The 26934-nt window shown below is 38.2% G+C and overlaps 1 protein-coding gene across 3 annotated transcripts in view; it reads right to left on the reverse strand.

Moving 5' to 3' along the window:
- Nucleotides 1-26934, reverse strand: part of SRGAP1 (SLIT-ROBO Rho GTPase activating protein 1) — a 145369-nt gene that overhangs the window by 33204 nt on the left and 85231 nt on the right. For 2 of the 3 annotated variants that reach the window (XM_014888581.2, XM_088165657.1), the window contains exons 4-11: nt 26845-26907; nt 16711-16893; nt 16197-16325; nt 9846-10067; nt 8952-9053; nt 7174-7371; nt 6970-7054; nt 2671-2698 (exon numbers count right to left, since the gene is read on the reverse strand). In XM_014888581.2, the coding sequence (XP_014744067.1) occupies nt 2671-2698; nt 6970-7054; nt 7174-7371; nt 8952-9053; nt 9846-10067; nt 16197-16325; nt 16711-16893; nt 26845-26907 (1010 nt within the window). Of the gene's footprint in view, nt 1-213; nt 317-2670; nt 2699-6969; nt 7055-7173; nt 7372-8951; nt 9054-9845; nt 10068-16196; nt 16326-16710; nt 16894-26844; nt 26908-26934 lie in introns of all 3 variants that reach the window. The other variant, XM_014888580.2, reaches the window with a different exon arrangement.

A 26934-nucleotide genomic window follows, 5' to 3' on the forward strand; every position in this document is an offset into this window, starting at 1 on the left:
CTATTTGATTAACACAACTGTAGGGAGGCTAATGTAAGAAACGAATCCCCCTCCTTCCCTTTGACTTCAGGAAGTATTATATTGATCAACCGAGAAAGAAGAGTGCCCAGACAGACTTAAACATAATGATCTGCCTCAGCTTTTGTGAGGTGGTGACCATTATTGTAAAAAGTGTTGAGATCAGCCACTGGGGTGGCTGGTGCCAGTGAGTACCTTGATGAATGACTCCAAATCACCATTAAACAACTTAGTACTACACTGTGATTGGGGCCTGGGTTTCCTGTGTTTCTGGGGCTTAGGGGGAAGATTTGGAGGCCTAAGGGAAGGGAATATGATTACTGAGCAAGGTGGAATTAAGTAATGCAATAAAATGATATGTCTGTAAGCTCATGGCAAAACAACAGAACATTGTAAAGGGAGCAATAAAAACAATACTTATCAAATAAAGACTTTCCATCAAATTTAAGTGTAACACATTAAAGAGTGGAGAATTCCCCCATTAAAAATTACTTATGGATAAATAATGACATTCTTTATGAATCCCTGTTTTGCAGCTTTACCATATAAACTTATTCCAAACACTGCACAATTGGAATGGCCTTTCTTATTGTGGCTATGCATAAAATGTTCAGCAACCACTGGAATTCATCCTGCCAGCCACGGCTGAACATAGACCACTCGACACATCTCTTATCAAGCATAAAAGTTGCTTCATGTTGGAGAAACATCAAATGCAAATTAAAGCTGCTCAGCACACTCCTAAGATGCTTCAAAACCAAACTGTCTGCATATTCAACTAGAGCCAGGAAGGTTAAACAGTTTTAGCCTTGCACATCCAACTATCAACAACTTCACACTCGAAAAGCAGCACCTTACTAATTAGCTAATGGAATTAAAAGTATATCAGCTTGAACAAATATATAAAATCAGCATAACACATAAAGAAGTAAAGGAAGAACACACAAGAAACTTTGGTCTGCAAAATTTTACCTAATGTGTTACACATGGTGACAACTGAAAGAGATTACAGGAAATAAACACCGTTATTTAGGTCACAAACTACCTTGTGAATATCATGCCAACAGCTACATGCCACGAGCTTCCTTAGTTCCCATGCACCAGCAGTTTCTATAGGTTTTTTTGGACTTAGCAAAAAATCAAATGTTTTTGGGGAATCAGTGAGAAACAATAAGGCATAGAGCATTCAGCAGTGGGACTTTAGTTTGTTTGAGTACTATCTGCTATTTTAAACTCATATTTAAAGATATCCTTTTCCCTTCTACAATTTAACTTTGACCTTAAACAACACTTCTGTTTACATGTCTCACAGTCCGGAAACATAACTGAACCTTGAGGCAACAGGCAGGGTGCAGCCAAAGCCCAGGAGCTGGTGCTGAGGAACAGATGGGCAGGCCCATCTCCTCTGAATATTTTTCTCTAAGTGACTAGCTGTGAGAAGATATGAGGTAATATAGCTTCACTGCTCCCCACTTTACTAAGGTAATATCATTGCCTAAATCCACCATTTCCTTTTAGCAGTTTACAAAGCAGGGAACTTAGGATGATGTGAGCCTGGTGAGTCGCCTGTATTGGAGTCAAGAAAGGAAGTTTCTCTCATTAGACATAAACTTGTTGATTTCCATGCATTCCCAGAACGGTGGCACCTGGAGGCAGAGTTAAAGGTAGAGTTGTCAGAATTCATTTCAGCAATTGGGAAGAATGCTCTGATTTGTAACCACTTTTCAACTGAGGTCATGTAAGGAAAATAGTTGAGTAAGTCCAACTTTACAGAGTTAGAAAAGAACATGGAGTGGTGGGAAAAATCTGGTGTAAACTCTGTAGAGATGTCCTGGGAACACTGGGACCAGGAAAGATTGTACTTGGAGGCATTGGGCAAGGATGTATTGCATGGAAAGGGAAGGGCAGAGTGAGACCAAGAAATCTGGGATGGATGTTCCTGCTTTAGCAGAGCACGCTGCCTGTGGAAGTGATAAATACAAGTGGCAGCTGCAAATCCAAGCAGCTGCCATTGCCCACTCCTAGTCTCTGAGGGCTGCAGAGCTTATCAGGGTTTATATCTGGAGGCAGCTTCAAAGATGTGTCATTACACAACTGAAAAAGTACGTGCAGCACAAAGCTGGGAGATCTAACACTGAATCCCTTCTCTTCTGTGGATATAAAGAGGCATTTACATATGGAACACATGGATGCTGGGGGAGGCAGGTATTTGTGTCCAGAGATAGGTTATCAAAGACACAGCCCATTGCAAACTGATCTTCCTACCAGGTTCGTTTCAACTGTGTATCCTGACCAAGTGAATTACGAACTATGCAAGTCAAGGTATCTCTGACAACTTTTCGAGCACTAAAGGGCCCCCTGCAACTTCCAAATTTGATATGTGATTCTGATTCATAAATATTTTTAAGGATCTCCCAGCTTGTCCACCCTTGACACTGGCCAAAGCAGCTCACAAAAATGAGGAAGATGAACGGTGTGATCCTTTACTCATCAGCATGCTGAAACAGAAATGCTGAATGTTAAAACACACAGCGTCTGTACATAATTTATGTAACAACAGCAACACGCCTTACAAACTTGTTCTAAAATTTGTAAAATCTATGATTTTACCTATTTTTTAACTCTAAACCAAGTCAGATAAAAATATCTTACCTTGTTGTCATGTATTCAGCCCTGTGACCTAGAAAGTTCAATAAACAGGAAACAATGATTTGTAGGTTTTAGGTTGAATTTTTTGTACCTAAATTATACTTAGCAAATTATTTTTAGCCCTCACTTTCATACTACCAGCAAAAGTTATACAACTATACAATAAACAGGGCACTGTAGTTACCTACTATCTCCACAGTACCACTTAAAATACAAACAAAACCCATGTTATGGAACAACTTTTAAGAAGCCTACCCAAAGATATAGAGTCACTTGATACCGTAAATAATTTCAAGTGAAATTCCAAACAATGTCTATTGTTGTTGCTCATATGTTTCAGTGGCTAAATCAGTATGGAAATAGAGCTGTGCCAAGATTAGATTACATCTCCCCCTGTGCCTTGTGCCTAAACCTGTTCAATGCTGAAAATGCAGGACTCTAGACACAAGCAGTTATTAGAAGGCTCCTTACTCTCTTTTCTGTGTATTGCAGGAAAAAAGTACAACACTATCACTGAGAAACACCACAGAGAACTGCACGGAATTGTAAAGAAGCAAATATCATATTCCAGAAAGGATCCTTTGCAGATGAACAGACCAGTAAATCAGGCATGACTGACTCATCATAATGAAAAGCAAAATAATGAAACAGGACAAAGGTCATGGTATGGTAAGTTCCAATGAGCCCAGCATTGCCAAAGGGAGACTGTGCCCTATTAATTTATTTAAAATCTTTGAACATGTCAGTAAAATACTGGATAACAAAGAATCAGCCCAATTAATTAACTTAAGCTTTCAAAAGCCACTGGTAACTTTCTTCACAGGAGGTGACTAAAGAAACTAAACAGCCATGGATAGAGTGGCAAAATATTCTCACTGATCAAAAACTAGTGAAGAAAAGGAAAACCCAGTGGACTTATAATGGTGTTTTTTCATCATGGCAAGAAATGTAACACCCATTTACTCAAGCCTTTCCATTAGGACCATTTATGCAATCCATAAGGCATGCTATTAATATCTGGAGAGATCACAGCAGCTAAGGAGCCTGTACAGATGACTGACATACTTTTGTATCAAATCCTGACAAAACTATGAAGCCCTTTAAATGGGTTAAGTGACACACAGTGGAAACAAAATTCACTATTAACAGGTTCAAATAAGGTATTAGGGAAGAATTAAACACCTATGCCAGTGAACAGAACTATGGATACGACCTCTGAAAATCACTCTGAGCTTCGCTTGGGCTAGGTGAAGCTTCCCAATTCGAAAGTCACACCAAACCAGCTTTTCAGACTCCAGGAAGAATGAATAACAGCGATATGAAAAACATAGTATTACGTGCCAGTGCTCACATGCACGCAAAGCACTGTACAGTACTGAAGACCCTAGTCCGAAAATATATTTTGTAGTACTTGAAGAGTGTGGATCCCCTCAAAGCGGCACAAAAAAAAAGCTCTGGGAATAATCTCTGACAGTAAGATATATGAATCTTGTTGGCATCTATTTTAGATAGGTGAAAAAGAGAGATCAAAGACTATGAAAAATAACCTATGAAAGAATAAGAGTAAGCCAGGGACTTCTCCCTATTCAGGTTACTCAAGAAATTCACTGAGACTAAGAATCCCAATAATAAATGTTAGTAAAACAGAAGATGTTACAAATGCTGTGTCTGGGGGATTTTAAACACATATCTGGTATTTCACAGTTCAGGGCAAAAGGTGTCTGGGCCTCAAGGGCAATTTCTTCTACAACTCCTTGTTTTCTTTCTTGCATTTCCCTTTGCTTTGTTAATTTCTTCTTTCAATAGATGACCTTTGGATCAGGACTAATATAAGCATCAGTGTGCTTCCTTCGTTTAGCATCAATTTCATATGAGTGTTTCTTATTTACTTTCCAAGTTTGTAGATGCAGATTCAACACAGAGCACTTCATCTTTCTTCCCCATGCAGATCATGAATATGTATCTGCAGTGTTAATAAACTGCAAGACTATAGTAGGCAGGTGATGAACCAGAATAGAAGGCAAATGCTGTTAACACTGTGGACACCAGATGGGAACCTGAATCTATTCAGCCTACATCCTTACACTGTATAGTTTTGAATAAAAGCAAGAAAGAATGCCAAAAGAAAACTTGAAGTTGAGACAATACTCTCCTTCTCCCTGCATTCTCCCTAGCTTTATTTAACACAGCACACTGTTATTTGTCTGCAGTCTTGCTGACATGAAGGTTTCCAGAAAAGGCAGTTTGAGGGGAGCAGGAGAGCGGTTCATGTCCTACAAATTAATTTCTATATTAGCTACAGCAATAACATTCATAATTCCACTGTAATTCAATCCTTTCAATCCTCTCCATTCAAGAAACTTTCAGAACCCAGGTCCTCCATGCCAGGCATGGGCATTTTAATGCAGGATATGCCTCAACTAAAGGGGCATGTCCTGCAATAAACAGAACTTTTTAACCTGTAAAAATGATGGGTTTCAATCCAAATATCAGCTTTGAATGTAAATGTGTGTATTTGAGGTAGTATTTGTATGTGCCATGCTATGCTGCTGGGACAACAAATATGTGCAAAACCACTGTGGGCAACACAGATTAACAACGTGGGGATTAAAGATGGTGTGTAGAAGGAACTCTTCAAACAGAATAGTCTAAGCATGCCTCAGCATCGCAGAATGGCCCAGTGCCCAATGGCAATTTATCATTTTGGTCACCCTGCTGAGAAGTTTTTCTTTAGGTTTCCTTTCAAACAATTCTTTCCTTACTTTTTTCCAACATGGTTTATACAGCAGATTCTGCTGCCTTTTATCTCCCTACCTTTCACTGTATTTTTCCAAATACATTTTCAATGAGCTTCCCGAAGAAAAATGTCCTCTTTTTTTGACTAAAGTCAGCTGCACACTGTTCTCTGTGAATAAACTGTTCACCACACACATTCAGAACAAAAATCTATTAAATGAAAACTCCCATGAGAAAGAAGATAACATATGTAGCTGTCTAAAAACAGCTACCATCTTCTACAGTTCAGTTTTGAAAGAAAATGCCGCTTATATGCTATACCCAACCTTAGTCACTCCCTGGACAGGAGCTTTGTTTGGGTTATAGCCAGTGAACTGCTAATAGCTGTTCAGACACCTCCATGTGATTTGGGAACTGGGCTTTTGTATTAAAAGCAAGAAGAGATGTGATTAACAACAGATACTTGGCAGTAAAAAGAAAATAAATTGCCACATTTTTTAGAGTCATTCTTTTAGCAAACAGGTTTTCTTTCTTGAGTCTAAACTTTGAATCACATTCTTTAACCTCCAGCAGAGGATTTTTATTATTTGTGGTGTAATCTCACTTCCTCTCAAGTCGGATCCACTCTGTGTGTCTAGTGCTCAAGGTCTGTACTGCACTTACCCTTTTCCCTTCAGTGCATGAGGAAGTGTTGGGAGGGCTGGTTAAGAGATAGGCTGGAGCTGTGCATAGTGTGTGATTCATTGCTGCCTTAATTTAGTTTTAACTTAATTTGATCTTTACTTCTGCTGACTTGGTTTAGATTTTAAGATGTACTTTTTAAAAATTGGAAAGTGTTCAGGAAAATGGATAATTCTTTGCTATTGTAATTTATAATGGAATAATTTTATGTGCAATAATGATAATCAACAGGTATAGAGCTATTCATGCAGTTTTCATTCACTTAAGTTTACAATATGCAAATACTTTGTAAAAAAGACACTAAATTAAGTCTGTAAGAAACTCACTACTGACATTAGTGAGGTGAGGATTTAATCTTTTACTTTTGGTAAATATTCCACTGATATCTTAGGCTGCAAGAAGGATGTTAGTGTTCATGTGTTAGAAATGCTGCACTAGTGAGTACATCGTATGAGACTCATCCTGGATAATTCTGTATGCTTTAAAAAGATCACTCTATCCCAAGTCTTAAAAACCCTCAAGTCAACAGAAGTTGTTAGGATGTAGAAACAGTACATTTGTCATAGCTCTTAAATCAACCTGCACTGACTGTGTCGCTCTCCTTGCAGACATGAGATTTTTCATTCAATAGTTCTGTTGCCAAATAGAGTAATTTGTCTAAACATATGTGCAGTGGAAATAAGTATGTGTTGAAGAAATAAAATCAATGTACTGTGTGTGCTCTTACCACTGCCCCAAAACTGTGACTGGTAAAAATCAAATCTGTGTTTACTGGACAATTAATTAAATTTTAAGTTTTGTAATTTTTTCCTGCATATCTTTGGCATTTCAGGAGGTTCACTGTATAGTTTGGAATCACTGTTCAGTTTATTGTGTGATATTTACCTTCTCCAAGTGTCCTCTTCAGCAAGTCATGTTTTGCTTGAAGTTTTGTGATGAGATTGCTACCTTCCAGATATTCTCTGAATTTCTGTAGAGATACAGATGAATCAATTACTATGCGTGACACATAAATTCTAGGAACTTCTGGATAATGTTTACTTCAGGTGTTCGGTCTGCATCACATGAATGAGGAAGCAACCAACATACCATGAAATAGAATTGCTCTGTTTCCTGCTGGTTAGCTCTTCTTTTTGCAATGCTAGGCTTACTCAGGTATGTCTCAGAGACTGTTGACTTCACAGACTCTGTTGAGCGACTGTGCTGGAAACACTCTGACACATCATAATCTTCAATGGTGACCATATCTTGTATTGTCTGCAGGGTAGCCTCTGTTGTTTTCTTAACCTGGTATTAAAAAGCAGAGTTTGCCAAATGCTAGATAATATATATTATATATATATATATAATGGCACACTTCCCCCAAACTGGTGTGTAAATGTGAAAAGCTAGGTGTGTTATAGCAGGTATCTATGTAACAGGTATCCTATCTAGTTCTCTGCTTTATCATGGTCTAACACAAATACAGATGTACCCTTGTGATGGCTTTGTTGATTAAGGTCCTTAATCTGGGAGGCAATAGAGATGATACAGTATTCTGGGGGTCCACCTCTCCTAAATGTAGTCAACGTGTTATACTGAATATGTACATCCAGGGTCTGGATCTGGCCAGAAAAATGAGATCTTCCAAGAAAAAAATCTGTGACTCTGTACTGTGTTATGATGAGGGACACAGTGATGTTTAGACTGCAGAAGTAGAACACATTGTTGACAGAGAGGGCACAAGAAAGAACAATTTACACCAGATTGCCAGCCCCTCCTATGCCCTAAGGAACACCACTGCTCATAGTGGAAACCTGGGCATGGATGCTGTGGACAAGGGATGCAGTTTCCACAGTGCAATAAAGTAACTGGTAAGATTCACAAGGATGTGATTTACTTCCCAGTTCTGCTTCAAATAGAGTCTCTAGTAGGGTCAACCAAATTATGGACACTTTTACATATACCTCCAATATAGGCAAATATCCCTTCCATGCCTGTCAAACATGATTTCTCCCCCCATGCCCTTGTACTTCATTTCACTGAAAGAAAAGATCTTTCTCCTTCCATCTTTGTTACCTTGAGAGACTTTCTGAATGCAAGTGTTTTTGGATTTTTTAAGACATGTCTCATGGACATTAATACTTTGTTTTAGACATTCAACATACAAACGAGAATGAGAAAAACTGGCATCCTGGAAACTTATCAGCAAAATACATGAAAAAATAAAATTATGTCTATGTTTTCTTTTAGGAACAGATTCTCATGTAAACTGAAGACCTTTAACATTGCCTTAGCTGTGATAAAAGTGCATTTTATATCCTCTGCCAGAGCAGGGGAAAGAGAACAGCATTGTTTTTTCCATATTTTACCAAAACCCAGCATTTTATTTTGCTAGGTGAACTGTTCCCATCACAGGCATTCATTAGTCATGTTTATAAATAGGTGTAGCTGAGAGCATAAGAGATCTTGACTCGGCTACCACAAAAGACAGTTCAATTTCCTTTGTACTACAGAAATAGAGAGTTGAGGACTGGACAGAGTGTGGTCACAGAAGACAATAACTGTTCTCAGTGGCCTTCTGTTCACATTAATGTAAAAATATGTGCTCTAACAAGTTTACACAAATTTAACAAGTTTGCATTTGCAAAACATGGAACTTGGTAATGTTAATGTATGGACAGGTAAAAGACAAAGTTTCCAAACCTCTGTAAAGCAGGTGAGGATCTACCTTAGCATATGTGCCACTATTCGATTTTTAAAATTAAAACCGCTTATACAGATTGGAGTCACTTCAGGGTCATTTACATGCTTTTGGCAAGGTACAAAACACTGCACCTTCTTGAAAATTACCTTCAATGTTTAGCCCTTGTAGACATAGGTCTTACCTCCTCATTTTCAATTTTGAGTGTAGCCAATCGTGACTGTAGTTGTTGATATCTCAGCATAAGCTCTGCTTGCACAGTTTGCTGGGCAGTAACCTGGCAAACCTAGCAAAGAATCAAAAAGAGCAAAGAGCTAAAAGATGCAAGTAATAAAAAAAAAAAAGTCAACAGTCTTTGGCTGTTCTTCTTAAAACTAGGTGAATTCCTACCAAAGCTATTAAAACTTAATAAAGCAGACAATAAAATGTGCCCATCTAAATTTAAAATATTTATGTGCTATAAGGTGTGGAAGTATGCACTACAGCTTACGAATAAAGAGCACAGCCTTTTTGTATGTTTGCTTTTTGTTGCTTTTGTACCACACAGAAATGCAAAGCCTGGAGCTACCTTCAGAAAAAAAGAGGTACATGGGTGATTTCGAATTCTGCTCTACTACTGGTCTTTGGTGTAGTTGAACATGGCAAAGCTGGGGTACCCAGTATGCTTGAAATCTCCAGATGATAAAATGGGGGAAGAAGAAGGGGAAAAGACTGCATTGCAGCTTGAATGATTTGGAGTGGCTCTGTAGTTGCTCTCAAGTAACACCCGCAAACTCTGAGTGATGCAGGTAGTAAAGACATAAAGTCACTGTTTACACTGGTGCTGGGCTGAGCACAGGTGGGCCAGCAAATTTATAGCAATGTATGAGTGATACAGAATATAGTAACATTTTACACTTTTTACATGAGAACTTTGAAGCAACAGACAGTGCTGCAAGTTTTGCAAAATGTTATTGCTGGTCCACTGACTTTTGGGTAGCTTTTACCAAACTCTTTGAAAAAGGGTTTGGTAAATGATAAATTATCTATCCTGGTATACAGAAACAGTCACTGTGGGGATACTTGTCAGTGTACAGACCTCATCACCCATATGAGACTGGAACTCAAATTTCATTGGTGGACAAAAAGCAGTGGGGTACATTTCCATGAATCTCTGCTTGTCACTGCGTGGCTCCAAGCTGTCAACTGCATTTTCAATGATGTCTAGTCCCTCATGCCTGGAAGTTTCAAGGTTATACTCTGCAGAAAGGTATGTTCTTAGGGCTCTGTTCAGACTAGCATGGTATCCAAGATCACAACACTGAAAAAACAACAAGAAAGGAAAACAAAACAAATTTAAAAGGAGGAACACCATTCCAATATCACAATCCTGAAACTGTCACTAAAATTCTCCATCCTGAAATTCTTCTATCTTTGAAGTATTTAACAAAATATCTTCTAAATTAAAATGCACTACTGGGGTCAAGACAATAAGAATTTAGTATCCTCAATCTGTTGCAAAGATTAATAGATCTCTTTAGAAAAGAGATCAAGTATACATGTGAGACAGTTTGCTTATCAGATACGGAAGTGCAGGCATTGTATTTATATCAATAGTCTAGGATTCCACACACAACTGGGCTTTTCAGTATCAATAGCATCTGTAAACCCTGAATCACCTATTTAAATATGTAACTATCATCTAGGTTAATGACAGCAGCAAAGTAAACTTGAAGTAATTCCTGCTTACCATGCCTGTGCCCAAACAAAAACTTCCACAAATACCTTGAGCATAAACAATCCATCTAAAATACTTTTTGATACAACAGGAAGGGTTTAACATCTTTTTCCCCTGATCATGAAAATGTATTTAATGTAAACACTTTTTTTCCCATGTTCATATAGATTCAGCAATGTACCTCATATTACTAAATGAAGAAAGTTATAATTTATGGCTTTTTTTTAAATGAAATGGAATGTAATTGAAACCTAATTGGTAAAACATAAAGTTGTGTTTGTTCTTGAATTTTAAACACCTTCAGTTGCATTATTCATGTTTCATTAATATTTCAGAGAACAGCTGAATATATTTTTAAAATGTCACAGCAGTACCATACCAACTGATGGTTTCCTTACACTGTAGAGTAAATACCGTCATTTTCTGCTAAGTGAGCCTCCAGGTAAGGGGAGATGTCACCTCAACAGTGGCACATCAGTATTAACAGCTGCATACAAAGCAGTGCTCTAAGGGTGAGATCTGCCCCAAGCAGAGGCCAACACCTGGCCAGAGCAGTCAGAGCATTCTGCTCAGCATTGCCAACTACCCATGCGTTATAAAACTACAGCCTGAATTTTGGCTCTAGTGGATTAATCTGAGTATTACTAGAAAGCTTATTGATTTGCAATTAGAGCTGTGTGGGTTTCTGATGCAGCTTTTTTGCAAACTGGAATTGAAAGATTGCAGCCTTCATGCTGTGACACAACTTCATTGTTTAACCCTTAATCTACTCAGTCACTATGACCATGATCATCTTTGGCAAGTGATGGCAGCTGAGCAAGGCAACAAACACGGCCTCTCAGACAAGAAGAGGATTTTTCAAGTGAAGCAGAATATCCTGCCAGGCTAAGGCATTTACTTGCAATGCCAGTGCCAGCAGAGAAAACAAAAATTAAATGCGGATCCTGAACTTATCACAAGTATCTCTTTGAATAGAATTAAAATCATCTGAATTTGAAATTTTGCTTCAATTACTTTTGTATAAATAGAACTTGTATGAGGGAAGTTATTTTTTAAAAGCAGAACTAAACACTCAGATATCACAACTCTTACTTCTGCCAGACCATAGCCCACTTTCCCCAAAATCTGGACACTCATAACTGGGACACAGCTCTGTCATACTATCAACTCTTGGCTAACCAGAAAGAAATGTACTGTTTTAATCTGCTGTAAAGATGGTTTAGGTAAGAGAGTTGTCTATAATGGGGACAGCACTTCTGGTATTTGATCATTACTGAGGTCAGAAGTTTGATGTATTTCCACTGAACTGCTACCAGGACCACGTTGCCTCTGACCATGCATGGAAAAATTAACCATCAATCTTTCTGGTGTTGCAAAAAGGTATTTATGTATGCAGATAGACACACACATGTATTTGCACGATTTTCAGGAAAAATCTTGTGAAAGACTTCTACAGTTCAAGTGAGCAACCACACTGTTAGCTGAAATAAATATGAGTCTTAGAGGTTCACTTGTCAGCATACCGAGGGTACAGCCAAGGTGATTATCTACCTACGGATCTGCTACCTATTGATGGGCTAGAGAGATGAGATGGCACTTGGTGCAGTAAGACAAGTAGATGAAAAATAACAGAATGAAGTCAGAGACTATGAATTTGTTTGCATTTCTGGATTCATAAAGACTTTTGGTTGGGCAAAATGAAGGGAGATGAGGGAGGCAGTTGGGATATGAAAAATTAATTTTGTAATTTGCATTTTATTCTTATTTGAAATTAAATCTGAAGCAGTCTCAAGAGCGTTTTACTGCCTTTATTGTACCCCAGAGTATATTTAGGCTTGAACAAAACAAACTGTAGGGCTTAGTACAGAGCTTCAACCACACCAAGCTGCTCTTAATTAATTTAATTTTTTTTCAGGAATAGCAATAAAATACTAATGTCAATGGAGAGAGGAATTAATTTAAAAAGCCTTAATCTCTAAATAAGGCAGTTTCTAAGTATTCTGTTACACGGATATTCACATTCAAATCAAAGGTATCTAAGGGTACATACCATATTTATGAGAACTTATGTAATTAAGATTATGAACTGCTCACATTTTACCCTAGTTTTAAACTTGATTTTATGAATTATTAATAAAGAACCTTTACAGAATAAATTAAATTCACAATAGCGAAATGTTCCTTAACTTCTAAACGATCCAAAGCATGCATACTGCAATTAGAGATTCAGAAACTCCATTTAAGAAAGACCAACACATTAATATTTTATTTATTTCAGCAGCAGAACTCCAGTAAAGTTGTTTTGATCACCATTTCCTAGTATTTATCTTCAGATCAGAAAAATGCACAATAAATCTGAAGAAGGGTTCTTACCTTCCTCTTATACTCAGACAGATTTAATGAATGGAAATGAGTAAAAGTATGTGCCATAGATGCTGACACTAACAGCCAGCTTAGCAGCAGTGTAGTCTGTTGTTCCTCTGTTCCTCAAAATCTTAAAAAAAAATTCTACATGCTAGGTACAGTTTATTTAATTCAGCTAATCTTTACTGGTTTTTTACAGGTACAAATAAAGAAAATAATTAATTCTGTCCTCCACTTGAACTAGATCCCACTCTAGTCAGCAGAGAAGAAATATTAAACAGAAAATTCAAATTCCTCTAGTACAATATGTAGGGGACAGAAATACACTGTGCATATCCAAATGCTGTTTCTCTCTGCTTCTTTGCAAATATTGGTCTCATCCTTCAGCTCACTAAATGCATTAAATCATCCAGCTAAGACTCCAGCAATACCACATATTATAGACATAGACATCAAGCTTTTATCACGTGACCTTAAAATGAGCAACACATCATAATTTTAAGTCAGAAGCCCTGAGCTCTGTTAATGAAATGACAGCGTTGAACAGTTCAGACAGAATTCAGATGGGGAACAGTAATTTAGGATTTTCCATATAAGACTCATATATGGAAAATGCAGTGAAATCTAAATGAAAAGTAGTTTTTTGGTTTTGTTTTTTTTAATAAGTAGTTCCACTATCCTCCCCAATCTTGTTAGAAAAAAATTTACGGAGTAGTTTACTACATGGTTGCATGTATTTATCCCTTTTTCATTAGACATATTTTTCACTAACATAGGAAAACATTCAGTTTCATTTATGGGCAACACCAATAGCTTGGGGAGATGTAAATTCTTCCATGTTAACTGGAATTCAGACACAGAGTAATCCCCTTCTGTATAGGCAATGAGAAAGAGTTCAAGGAAGCATAGAAGTCAGGTTAGCAAAGCAGGACAAAATAGAGAGGGCAAAGAATGAAATCGCCACCACTGCTCTGAAAACTCCAAATTGTACCATGATATTAACAGATTTACAGAATGAGGTAGTCTGGACTGTTGCAACATATGGCCACTGGGAACCATGTCTCACATTCCAATGATATAACTCCAAAGCCTTGCCAAGACTCTTGCATTTACAAAAAGAGTTTCTTTTGTCAAGTGGCAAACACTCTGGCTAAATACCAATGCTTTCACAGCATATTCTGATTAAATACAAATGTCTGAAAGACACTTCATTTAAACAAGCTCACAAGTGGATTAAATTAGCTCTGAAGCAAATTCTGGTTGCACATGTTTACAGCCTATGCTTACAATACAGCGATCAAAGGGCAGCTAGACTTTCGATTTAAATTCCTTAGGGAAGAGTAATTTCTCAAGCCATTTTGCCAAAAGAATGTTATTGTGTGCATTGGTCCATGGGCTTCAAAAAGACAGGCCTGAGTAGATACAATTTTTCTGCATGAGTAAATATTATAGAATATATATTTTTATTAAAGACTAGCAGTTAGGAAGCTCTAGTCTTCATGGTTATGTAAATACCTTTACATACACTAACTCCAATGTGCTGGCTCTGTGTGTGCATGGACAGAAAGCTTAACTTCTCTTGCCCTCACAATTCTTTGCAAAGCTCCAGGCTTGTGGCTCCTCCCCTCGTTTTTCACTGCTACAGAAACCTCTGTGGACATCACTGAAGCAGGTAAGAATCAGACGCATTTTCCAACCTTATAAAGTTTTGACCAAATAGAAACACACATTGGAGACATTCTCTGAATGGGAAGGTAGGAGAGGTGACAAAATGAGCATCTATCCAGCTTCTGAAGAGGTGAGGGCGCTGGAAACAAAAAGAAAGGGACCTTTCCTTCCTTCCAGAAGCCAAGAAGAATTAATGAAGTTTAATTGTATGACACATGTCCTAACTACTGACCAAAAATCTGTCATTCTTTAAGCAGTAGCAGGAAAATCATCCGTTAGGTAGGGTCAACTTCTCACTTGGGGGGTATCCCAGTAGTACACACTTTGTCCTTTATTTTCTGCCCTAATTATCCACCTATAGGTCTTGGTAAATGCTTTCATTGCCTGGGCAGCCTAGATGGTGGAGCAGGTTGTGCATGTGGATGGATACAGATTAGACAAGGACAGGCTGCAGAATAAACTAGAAGAAATCAGGAGTAAACATGCAGTAGCAACTAGGAAAGGAATAAAAGATGCTGAAATAGTGACAGAAAAAAATACTGAAAACGCAAAAAAGATTCATTGCCATCTTTTATAGGAAAGCAAGAAAGAAATGAAACAAAACCATTTAAAAGGGAAAGGTTTTAACAAAATCAGGCAAGATTTTATAAATTATAGAAAAACTAGAAACAACAAAAAAAACCTATCAGTATTTAGATGACAGATAATAAAACACGTATATGCAGCTATTTCAGTCCATTAATTTCAAGAAAGCATTTTCCCCTTTCTCTGTGAAGCTTTGCTTCTCCAGTCAGTAGAAATGAGACACTTGTCAAATTCTGTATTAATTTATTCTATATTAGAAACCAGAGCTGTATATGAATGTTGTTTACTATTTTACGTAACATACACTACACTGTTGCAGTAGCAAGCATATTCAAATATTTAGAATTTCAAATGGGCCACAGAGGCAGACCCATTAAGCTATTTAACCCTACATTGTTAGTGAATGAATGTTCTGGGGCTTGTGTTCGCTGTGTCTATTTTCTCCATCACATGTAAAGTCAGCTTATAAAGAGGGTGAGACGTGATAAGGGTGCAGGATGCTCCCTCTGCATCATGTAAAAATGTCAGTAAAATAGTCGACTAAATGCTGGCACAAGTCAACATTAGTGTATAACCTCATTCTTCCAGGATGTTCTCATACACAAAACTTACTGAAAATAAATAACAAATATGTTGACAGTATAGAGCACAGGATTGATTGTGTCTGTTCTTCAATTGCATAGAGTAAGAAACCACTGTATGTATGATTCAAGGGCTAAATGAATGAAACGAAAGAATTTTGAAAACATGGAAGAAATTGCTTCTTTTGAATTAAATACCATTAGATGATCACTTAAGAAGTTTATCGTTTAAAAAATATTTAGACCCCAGAGATTGTACATAATGGAAACATCGCATTTGCTATTGACACATGGGGAGCTAACACAATGTTCAAACATTATAGGAATGGGTTCAGCATCTTACTGGCACTTTATTTTGCGGAAATAAGGGAAAAACTTCTGATTGTATCATACAATATTATAAACAACAAGCGTAATGTAGGCAAACCTTATGACTAATATATTCCCTTTAAAACTGAAAAAAAGTATTACTCCAGAACAGAATAAACATAAGTACAAATGTGCCAATACTTACATCAATTAAATCTGAAAGGTCGTGAATATAATACTTGAAAACAGAAGCGTTAGTTGCTTCAAGGGTGAGCAGGTATTCATTGCGAGCCTTAATAGATTTCAGCTTGTTTTCAGAATATTTTGCTTGACGCTAGGGAAGACATTGCATATTAACGTATTTTAATTACTTCATTTTTGGTATGCAACAGAAATGGTAACAGTTCAAGCACACATAGTAACAAGAAAGCATCTTAATTTAGAGCCAGTTATACATACAACAAATATAACACAAAGTGAAAACTTATTATTTCATTTCAAATGAGACAAACTTTATAGTAAGAATTATATTGGGAATGAAGTATTCTCCTCCCTGAACTGAAATTATGTCAAGGTATCTATAACCCACTGCTAGTTTATCATGTATACCTTGCTTAATTTTATTTCCCAGCTGGATTTCTCTCTCTAATATAATGTCAAGGAATGTCAGAAATGCACTGAATTTATTTCAAATGAAGCTAAATAAAAGGAGTATTTACTTTTTCCTTCATTTTTTCAATCTTTTTCACAGAGCTCCGTCTCTGGTGCCTTTCTTCTAGTCGAATATGAAAAACAGGGTCTCCTGACCTCCCAATCTGTTTCTCTTCTTGCTTCTCTGCCTCCTTCAGTTTGCTTTCTGCACTGATGCTCTCTGCATGATACATGTGGTATGTTTTCATGACCTGCAAAAGGCAAGAGTCAAAGGAGAATTGGAGAAAAATAAAAATATAAAGGTATCTACAGAAAAATCACAGGGTCTTTGAGCAAAATGTTGACTTATAAACATGGATCTTGGGTAAGTTTCTTTGACAATGGAGATTGAGAACTTTTGGTTGCATTTTTCTTTTCTGATTCATTTAACAGTATTTCAAATACGGAATTTTTTTCTTTCATTTTTCTGATAGGAAAGAGCAAAAGCCATTCTTATTAGATTTCAGTATTCTTGTCTTCAAGTGGAAATTAAAATAATGAGCAACAAAACTAAATCTGTGTCAGTACCAAATCTATCTGATATATAACCATTTTCTGGGCTGAGTAACATCTTGGCTGTGGACACTGAATATCTGAAAGAAGAAGGATCCCTTCAGCACTGAGGAAAGGGGAAGGAAGGAGAGGGAATGGGAAGCTTTGGTCTGGGAGCAAATCCCCAGATAGCTGGATGGCTGTCCATGGCCTGGAAAGAAGTGTCTGCACACCGCACAGCCAGCAGACTGGGCCTGATGTAAAACCAGATGAGAACTGAAGAAGGAGCTGCCTGATATATAAGTTATGAAAATGTTTTCCCCAGAGACCCAAAGACATCTTCCCTCTACACACATGCTGGGTCTGCAGATGAGAGTGCTTGGGTTGCCAGTATGCAAATACACGCCACAGAGAGGAAAAGGCACTGGTTTAGTCTAGTCCTCTCCTTCTTCAAGCAAGAAAAAACTCAGCCTGAATGCTGCACAGTGGACAGCAATCATAAACCCCCCACTTCTGTTGGGTAGGGCTGTCTCTGCCCAATTACACCAAAGGAAGTGTCTTTCTGCTTTCCCCAGTCTTTTGTTGTTGTTGTTTGTTTCTTTGTGTTGTTGTCTTAAGTTTAGACCACTGAACAAAGCAGGAAGGCATTCTCAGGCAGCCAGAGGCCTCCTCTCTTCTTCTAAAGGGTGCCAGAGATCTCACCAGCAGATACTATCTTTGGGTGGAGGCCATGCAAACCATTCACATTTTGAAGGGCACACAGGCAGGCAAGAATCAAACCAGCTGCTTGTGTGACCCATGGAGAAGACAGACAGTTTTTGGAAGCTGCCTTGAAATATTCCCTTGGGAGAGTGTTTTTTTTGTAACTGAGTAGTTAGGCCAACCCAAGAAGTATCCATAGAGTGGCAGAACACTACAGCTAGATATCGCAAATTCAGTACAGAACATGGATGGATGCAAATCAACTGCACATCATGCCAGTGGGTGGCTGAACTGATGCTTATTTCAAGTCCTGTGCAACAGAAAGACAGGCAATTTCAGAGAGATGCAATTTTGCATAACAATGTATATTATACACCATAACTGTGTATGCCACTACTTAAGACTGATGCTACTGATATTAAAAATGAAACAGGCAACTCTTCACCAGCTTCCTGTAGTAAGGTAAAACAAGCTTGGAGACAAGCACTAAAAAGTGGCCCTGTTTTTATTTTAAGAAACATATGTTTACAGCTCTGGTGGAAAAAACCAAACTGCTGGAGCAGGACTTAGTGCTACTGCTGCTGCTCCTCTATAGCACACTGTGCTCCAAGGCCCAAGCAGAATGCAGAGCTCCTTGCTCAAATACTGCCTACACACACTGGGAACAGCCACTGCCTCACCAGTTCACATCTGCAAGATAAGGCAGAAAAAACCCCCAGAGACTGATGAAGTTGGGTTAGGAAGAGAAGGCAAGCCCACAGGGCTGAGGTCTGCAAGGTTCCCAGTTTAACCAAATAGCATGCTTAGTCTTCTACATCCTGCACTACTCCAAAGGCACTCTTAAAGCTGTCGATAATCAGTACCCAGGGAGCTTAACTCATACAGCCACGGTAACAAAAGTATTACTGCAATGAGAGGAAGTGGACTTTAAAAAAAAATGGTTTATATAATAAAACAGAGAAGCACAGAAAGTGATATGGCTCTCATTAAAAATGACAGGGAAAAGAAATTAAAAGCAAGGTTGTGCCCTTTTCTTTTGGCCTTTCTGTTCAAATCTTTTAAGTGTTTATTTACGTAAGGCTAGAGGTGTTTGCTTTTATTTTTTATCTTTTGTTCTGTGTCATCTCTAGAGACTTTTTAGTTGGTGGGACAAGACTAACTCATGTGTCATATCACCTAGAAAAGTTCTTTTCTTTTATACTCTGCCTGTGGAGGGAACTATGGGCCCTGATGACATTAACTCAAGAACTCTCCAAGACCTGGCTGATGCCATCACAAAACCTCTGTCTCAGTTTTTGAGCAGCCTTGGGAATGGGTGAAGTCCAGGCTGACTGGAAGTTGTCAAATGTTGCCCCAGTTTTTTTAAGAAGTGCAAGGAGGACCCTGGAAACTACAGATCTGTAGTGGCTTGTATAAAAACCACTACAAGGTCTGTCAATCTCACTTCAGTGCCTGGAAAAGCTATGAAGAAGATTATTCCAGGAGGTACTGAATAACACCTGAAAGACAACACAGACAATGGTCACATCCAGCACAGCTTCCTGAGAGGGAAGTCTGCTGGATCAAACTTGATTTCCTTTTATGGCAAGGTAACCAACCTAGCTGACCAAGGGAATTCAGTAGATGTAATCTGGGATTTCAGTAGATCTTTCAATACTGTCTTTCAGAGTATCCTTCTAGATAAAATGTCCAGCACATAGCTGGATAAACACATCATGTGATTGGTGAGCAACTGGTCCATTGGTTGGGTACAGTTATAGGGAATGGGATGACATCAGACTGCTGATGTGTCACTGGTGAGGTTCTGCAGGGCTATCATAGGTCCTGTGGTCTTTAACATCTTCATTAATGACTTGGATGCATGACTGGAAAAGATACTAGGCAAGTTCACAGGTGATACAAAACTGGGAGGAGCTGCTGACTCCCTCCAAAGCGGAGAGGCCCTGGAGAGAGACCTTGACAAATTAAGAGAACTGGGCAATCACTAACCATCAAAGGAAAGGTGTTGGGACTCTGCACCTGGGATGAAGCAACCCTGGACGAATGGACAGACTGGGGAATGAGAGGTTGGAGAGCAGTGCCACAGAAAGGGATCTGGGGGTCCTGGTCAAGGGAAAGTTGAATATTAGTCAACAGTGCCCTGGCAGCCAGGAGGGCCACTTGTGTCCTGGGAGGCATCAGGAAGAGCATGGCCAGCTGGGCAAGGGAGGAGATGTCCTCACCTTAAGTATTGTGTGCAGTTTTGGGAGCCACAATAGAAGAGGGATCTAAAGCTACTGGAGAGTGCCCAAAGGAGAGCAACAAAGATGGTGAAAGGCCTTGAGGAAAAGCTGTATGAGGTGCAGCTGAGGTCACTTGGTCTGTTCAGCCTGGAGAACAGGAGACTGAGGGGAGAGCTCACTGCAGTCTGCAACTTCCTCGTGAGGGGCAGACACTGATTTCTTCTCTATGGTGACCAGTGACAGGTCCTGAGGGAATGGCCTGAATTTGTCAGGGCAAGTTTTAAATTGAGTATTAGAAATAGGTTCTTTACCCTGAAGGTGGCTAGACACTGGAACAGACTCCCCAGGGAAGTGGTCACAGCACCAAGCCTGACAGAGTTCAAGAAGTGTTTGGACAACACTCTTGGGCACATGACATCATTCTTGGGGATGGTCTTAGGCAGGGCAGGAGCTCAACTCAATGATCCTTGCGGGTCCATTCCAACTCAGATATTCTGTGATTATGTATCAAATATATCTCAAAGTTTTCTAACTACATCTCAAAGCAACTAAGTTGTGAAACAAGGATTTGTTCTGCTTGTCAAAAGCAGTAAGTATTGAAGTTTTAAACAGACTAGCAGACTAGGCATAAATGTTCTTCTGCGGAGGCTAACACTTCAGCTAGCCTCCTTATTGAAAGAAGCACTCCTTGAAGGAGTACAAGTGTATCACTGTTCTCCCCAATGTCTCCGCAGTGACTCCACTAGCTTCACATCACCAAGGAGTATTTCTTCCTCTCACTTCTTGCTTACAGCACATGCTACCAAATCCAGAGTGTCTCACTCTGACTGAAAGGCAAGTTTTGTGGGAGAACTACATGGAACTCATAGCCTTCATGGGGAACCAAGACATCTACTTGAAATCCATGTTCTCACAACAAACTCTGCACAAGTTCTTGGTACAAATGGTTTCCTAAGTAACAAAAACTTAAAAAGAAGCCCTCTCGCTGTATTCACAGGGCTTGACATCAGAGTCAGTCCTACCCAAGCCTCACTGGCTTAAGAATCAATACAGACTCTGTAAAGAACAGCGATCAGCCTATGTATGTGACTCCTGTCCAGTTTTTTATATTGATAGCACTGCTTATCTCATGCAATAGTGACATCATTATTTTGCAAGCCTTTGGGGAAAACTTTTTCCATGATTTTTCAGCCTTTTTCATGATGTGTCAATGCTTTTTTAAGAGCTGATATTGCAGCAGCTGAACTTAATTTGAGAAAGCATTAGAGACATGTATGGAAAAATAAATGGGAACAAGCTAGGGACTTGGCTTCCAAGTATTTCAGTGCATACTTCCTCAACAAATTAGCTTAGAATTTGCAGGCTAAGTCGCATATATGAATCTTTCCCTTAGCACTATGTCATCTTTTTGCTTTGGAGTTTTTAAGACTGTAAGGTATTGTTAAATGCAGTAACAGGCTTTCCTAAATAGACTTATTGTGTGAAAAGTTCTGAGATTTGTAGGCTTCCGATCTGTGAACATGCAAAAGATTTGCAGATCTATTATTCAAACTATAAATATGAAACATGAAACAAGTAATAATGTCCACTGAATTGTTGAACTGACAGACCATCCTGTGAGAGTATCCATCACTGAACTGACTTTTAGTCTCCGAAGTGCTTATTGATCAGCCATCCAAGAAAAAAGTGAGCAAGGCTGTAATTTTGCAGATGCTGAACTGTCATATTTGCTGCACTTCTCCACTGTAGTAAACCAGCATTTTAAATGCATATTAGTACCTTTATAAAATTAAATATTGAGTTTATCTGCTATTAATTTAGCAGGTTTATTCTGCTGATCCAGTGAAGCAAAATATATATTTCTGTCAGATGACTGAGTCAGACTACAAGCAGATGAAAAATATTATGCTACCCTAACTATGCACTCTCACATTTGTAGGTGACAGACTGTTCACTTAGTAATATAAACTTCTCAATTTGTGTGCCCAAGATTCAGCATCTTTCATAAGAGCTCAGCAAATAGACTTAAGGCAGAAGATAATATTTATCACAAGGAAAGGCACTCTAGCGTACATTCTTAGATAATTATTTTAACTCCACAGCTGTTAACTAGGGAAATTCATCAAAAAGACAGTAATTAGTGCTGTACTTCTATGGGCTGTAAGTGAAGAATGTTCCCACAGTAGGGGACTGGCTTTCCTCCTCTACATGCATACTTCTTTTCTAGAAAACTGAAACCAAGGCAAGACTGAAAGCTACAGAGTTAAAATATACTGAAATTACTGTGTTAAAATGTACTTTATTTTTATAATAGAACTGTGTAATTAAGAGCCTTTTCATAGTGTTTCTCAGGAAATAGGAATTTCCTGGAACAGCAACTCATCCCCTGTGCATTTATCATGTTTGAATTGTTTTAGAATTGTCTTTGCTAAGCTGTGAGTTCTTTTCAGAAGGTGGGGTCTCAAGGGCTTCATAAAATTGGGTTAGTTAGTGCTTTGCACAAGAAATAAGTAAAATCTTATGCCAATTTTACCACACCAGTGGCCTCTAGCAGTTAAGCAGGCTCAGTATGAGCTGTTGTCAGATTACTGTTCACTCATTTCCAAGCTGAAGTCTGGTGTGGTTTTAGGAATTGCTACTTATATATTACTATCAATACAGGATTTCACCTTCTCAGATCTCTGATGTGCCACAGTAAACTGAACTTAACTTCTTGAAGAGAAGTCAAGATTCTGTATTATTTCAGCAAAGAAAAAAAAAGAAAATCTGGCAGCAACTACCTAGAGAAATTTAAAAGTCAAGATTTTTAAAGAGTAAGATAAATGAATGGAAAATGCAAGTGGCACAGCAGTCCTGTCTTCTTTAACATTCAAGTTGCTTTGGACTCTCCTTACTTCTTCCTTTTCCTGAGAGCTTTCATTTGCATTGCTTGTGAAATGTAATGTAGGATTTATCTGGAAAGCCAAGTGGGAGACATGAAGATATACTTTTATGATGTGCATCACTTTTCTCCACAATTTGTCCTCAGCCTTAGTACTGGAACAGCTCTGTATTTTTAGCAAAATTGTGACGTTCCTGATGTCTTTAGAGGACATTCATGAATATGTCCTGACCCCTAAATAAGGCCAGTGAAGACCTCTCTACAGTACAAGAAAGTGTCTGCCCACCTTCTGTTTCCTATCCTTCCCCATCACTCAGATATTATTGCTCTATACCAGTGCTTGATCTGACAAGGTAAGGTATTTTAGGTTCCCAGAGAAATGGAAGAAGAGTTTGACTGGGGAGTTTTCAATATTGCAAAGATGATCTATTGCAAAGTCAATAATCTGTTGTCTCTAAGTCAACGTGTAAGAAGATTTCTAAATCAATCACTTCACAAAAAACTACAACCCAGCTTTCAGTTTGACCAACTTTTCTTTTTGTAAATGCCAGGAAAAACTCCTGTCTGTGACCCCACACAACTAACTGAGCTCACCTTTCTCCATCCCCCCTCACTCAAAAGGTTCATCTCACTGTAGTTTCTAAAGCTTATATTCTTATCTAAAACATGGGACTGATTTCTGGCCTGTGCTGGCTGAAGGTGTGGTAAGGAGAGGAGTAAGAGACGAGTGCAGCTGCTGGGCTACTGCAGACCTGAAAATACCAATTTGTCTGGCACGGAGAAATCAGGCATAGTTATAAGTACTTGCCAGTCATAATTTACTAAACTTGAAAAGATACAAAGTGAAGCTTAGTTATTAAATTGTTTTTAGAATGATGTTTTCAGTTCTAATTTTAAAATCCATGCATACAATACTGAAAATTGAAAATATAGAGTTTTAAAATGCATTTTTATTAATCATAAAATATGTAGAAAATATAATGTAACATTTAAAGAAACCTTTCCATAGAAGAGATGGAAAATTAGAAACTAAGGTTTCCCTTACAAAATTCTGATTATTCCAGCAAAATAAGCCTTCTGCTTTGCTCTGAGAACATCTTCAGAAACATCTTCTGAAATCGTGGTTCACCTGCTTCTGTTCTTATTTTTTCAACAATCCTGTACCTGATGTGTAGTTTTAATGAGGACAGCACAAACCAAAGACCTTTATTTACAGACCTTTGTTGTAAAATAAAGCATGATAAGAAATAACCAGATTATTAAACCTTCTTCATATGTATTAAAGCTCCAATACTTGCCCCTCACTCAAAGGCTTGAGAGGTATTTAAATTCCAATATGACATCACATTTTAAGTTATACTTCATGAAAGCACAAGACCTTTCCTTTCAAAGAAACAGAACTAAGTAGCAGGGAGAGACTTCAGTATTAGTATATTACTCACAGATTTGAAATTAATTTGCTTTTTTTTGGACTCAATGATTTATCTCACAATAGTATGATTGGTTTTTTTAAAAACTTTTCCCCCTCTATAAATCATGGGGCAAATGACATCCTCTTTTTGAAACTGAGAAATGTCACTGCTGGAGATTAAAGCTGTTGATAGTTGTTCTCATAAGGCCACTATGATCTTATTCTGTACACAGTAGAAGTCATAAAGAATTAAAAACCTGTGCATGAGGTCCCCATCTGTCCAGATTCTGTTCTATTTTTATGTACAAGAGGAGATATAATATCATGATGACCATTCTAAACATGCAAGCACAGTGAAACAGATGCTACTCTGCACCATATTGTCACTTTATTATGTGTGGGCTTTATTTAGCTAAATGTGGACATGTACAGCTGATCAAGCCCTTTGCAATCGATGAAAAGCTGGACAATGAAGTTAACAGTACAGATCACTTAATCTGAATCAGATTCTTGCATCTGATTAAAGAGGTCTCATCTGCCCATATTAGATTTCCTGGGACTTTAACTGGAACCCAGATAGCGTGCTAAGGTATTTGTATCTACACTGCAGATGTCTGAAAATCAAGTGAAGTAAATTCTATCCCAAGAAGCCATCTTGCAGCAGTAGCCTGACTCAAAGTGTGGAAAAATTCAGAATTTTTATGACATAAAAAATATTCCCATTTAAAAAATAAATCTTAAATTCTGAGAAGGGAATTAGCATGCACTGGAAGTCATAATATGGAAGTTAATACCTGATTAAATCTGATGGTTATCAGTATGAAGACATAGCACTAATGTGAAGAAAAGGAGTGAAAATACCTAAGTCCAGTCCTGCAAATTTTCACAGGTACTTCAGAAAAGTATTTCAGCACATGCTTCACTGTTTCCCTACCCTGGGAGCACAGGCACTAATCCCAAGCCTCCCCAGACACTGGAGTTATGCAACTGTTTAATTGAAACAAGGCTGTATCTTCAGGGTTATTCAGCCCTGAAGTCCCAGTTATGCCATGGCTCCGCAGTTGCTGATCCCCTTCAGCTGTGTGAATTGTCTGCAGCTATCACTACTTTGCAGAAGCTGATCCCAGAACACTTCACTGACTACAGGCCTCTGCCAAGAAGGCTTTGCAGTATTGCATCCTACAAAATTGTGGTAGTTTCAGACAAAAAACCCCAAAAAATCCCAAATTGAAAAAAAAAGTGGTGGTTTAGGAAGACCTTGGGAAACCGTGTCCATAAAAATTCAAAAGAACTCAGGGCAGAAAGACAAGACTAATTTTCTTTGGATCTCCCTTTTGCCACCTAAGTTGTTCTTGAGTTCAAATATTCTTCAACCCATCCACTGATGTCTGCACCACTTTTCCTAGGCTAAAAGAAAAATCATGAAGATGCACAAAAGTAATGTTTGAGCTCTGCCTGTGGAGAAGTGATCACTTCCTAAATTTACTAAACTTCACAAATGTTTCTTGCTACCAATATTGTAAGGTTTTATTATAATCCTCCAAATCTTGAGGATGGGGAACAGAGCTGTCTAGAGATCATTATGCAGGGTACTGAAGCATATGCTTCAGTTCTTCCAGACAAAAAAAAAGAATTTAAATGGACAACTTCCTCAAGGAGCAGGAATCAACAGGCTTTTATAAGAGATGCATATCACCAATTCCTCTTAATTCTACTGCAATGTTTTTAAAAAAGGGTAATTATTGCTTCTTTTCTTTTTCACAACATACTCATTCAGAAAATAGCTGAGGAAATAGTTATCAAGTGGACAAGACATTGTTTTGCAGTAACATGTTGTGTAAACGGGTTTCAAACAAGCAAATAGGTTCAGACCTATTCTCTCATATTTTCCTATGGATTAGCAGGAGCTTGCCAGAGTGTTCACAGTGGTTTTTTCTTGACCTCTCTAAATGGTATGGAAAGTCTACAAAACCCTCTGTTTTTCTTTTCATTATTTACTTATCCCCGTCAGGGATGGGGAAGGGCACATAAATAACATTTAGACAGCAGAGCACTGGATCTGCAAAGACCTATGATTTTTAACTGAGTATAATCCACAAGTCAAACTTAGCAGATGGCAGCACCGACAAAAACAAGGCAGAAAATAAAGAAGTTTACTCTGGTAAGCCCTGAGTAGTTACGTCTCATTAATAAACAACAAAAGTTATAATAAACTGGCTTACCAGACTCTGGGCGAAAGGAAGGGTTGAAAGTAAAGAGCAATCCTGAAAGCATTAGCATAGGTATTTTAAACAAGTGAGTAGTCTTTTCAAAAATAGAATTTAGGCTTGTGTGAAAGACAAAAGTAACTAACTCCACTGGGGATAACTTAGTTGATGAAAGTCCACTTAAAGCTTACAAAAGTAGTCTGATACAGAATTTTTATAAGATAAGCTAAGTAAGTAACTGTACTTACTGTGTAAAGCTCGTTAAGTACTTTCATTAAGTCTTCATGAAGCTGAAATGAAATCTCTTTACTCTGCAATAAGAAAAATCATTAGAAAAG

Source organism: Sturnus vulgaris, chromosome 5 (genome assembly GCF_052056855.1).
Source record: "Sturnus vulgaris isolate bStuVul1 chromosome 5, bStuVul1.hap1, whole genome shotgun sequence".
Classification (NCBI taxonomy): Eukaryota; Metazoa; Chordata; class Aves; order Passeriformes; family Sturnidae; genus Sturnus; species Sturnus vulgaris.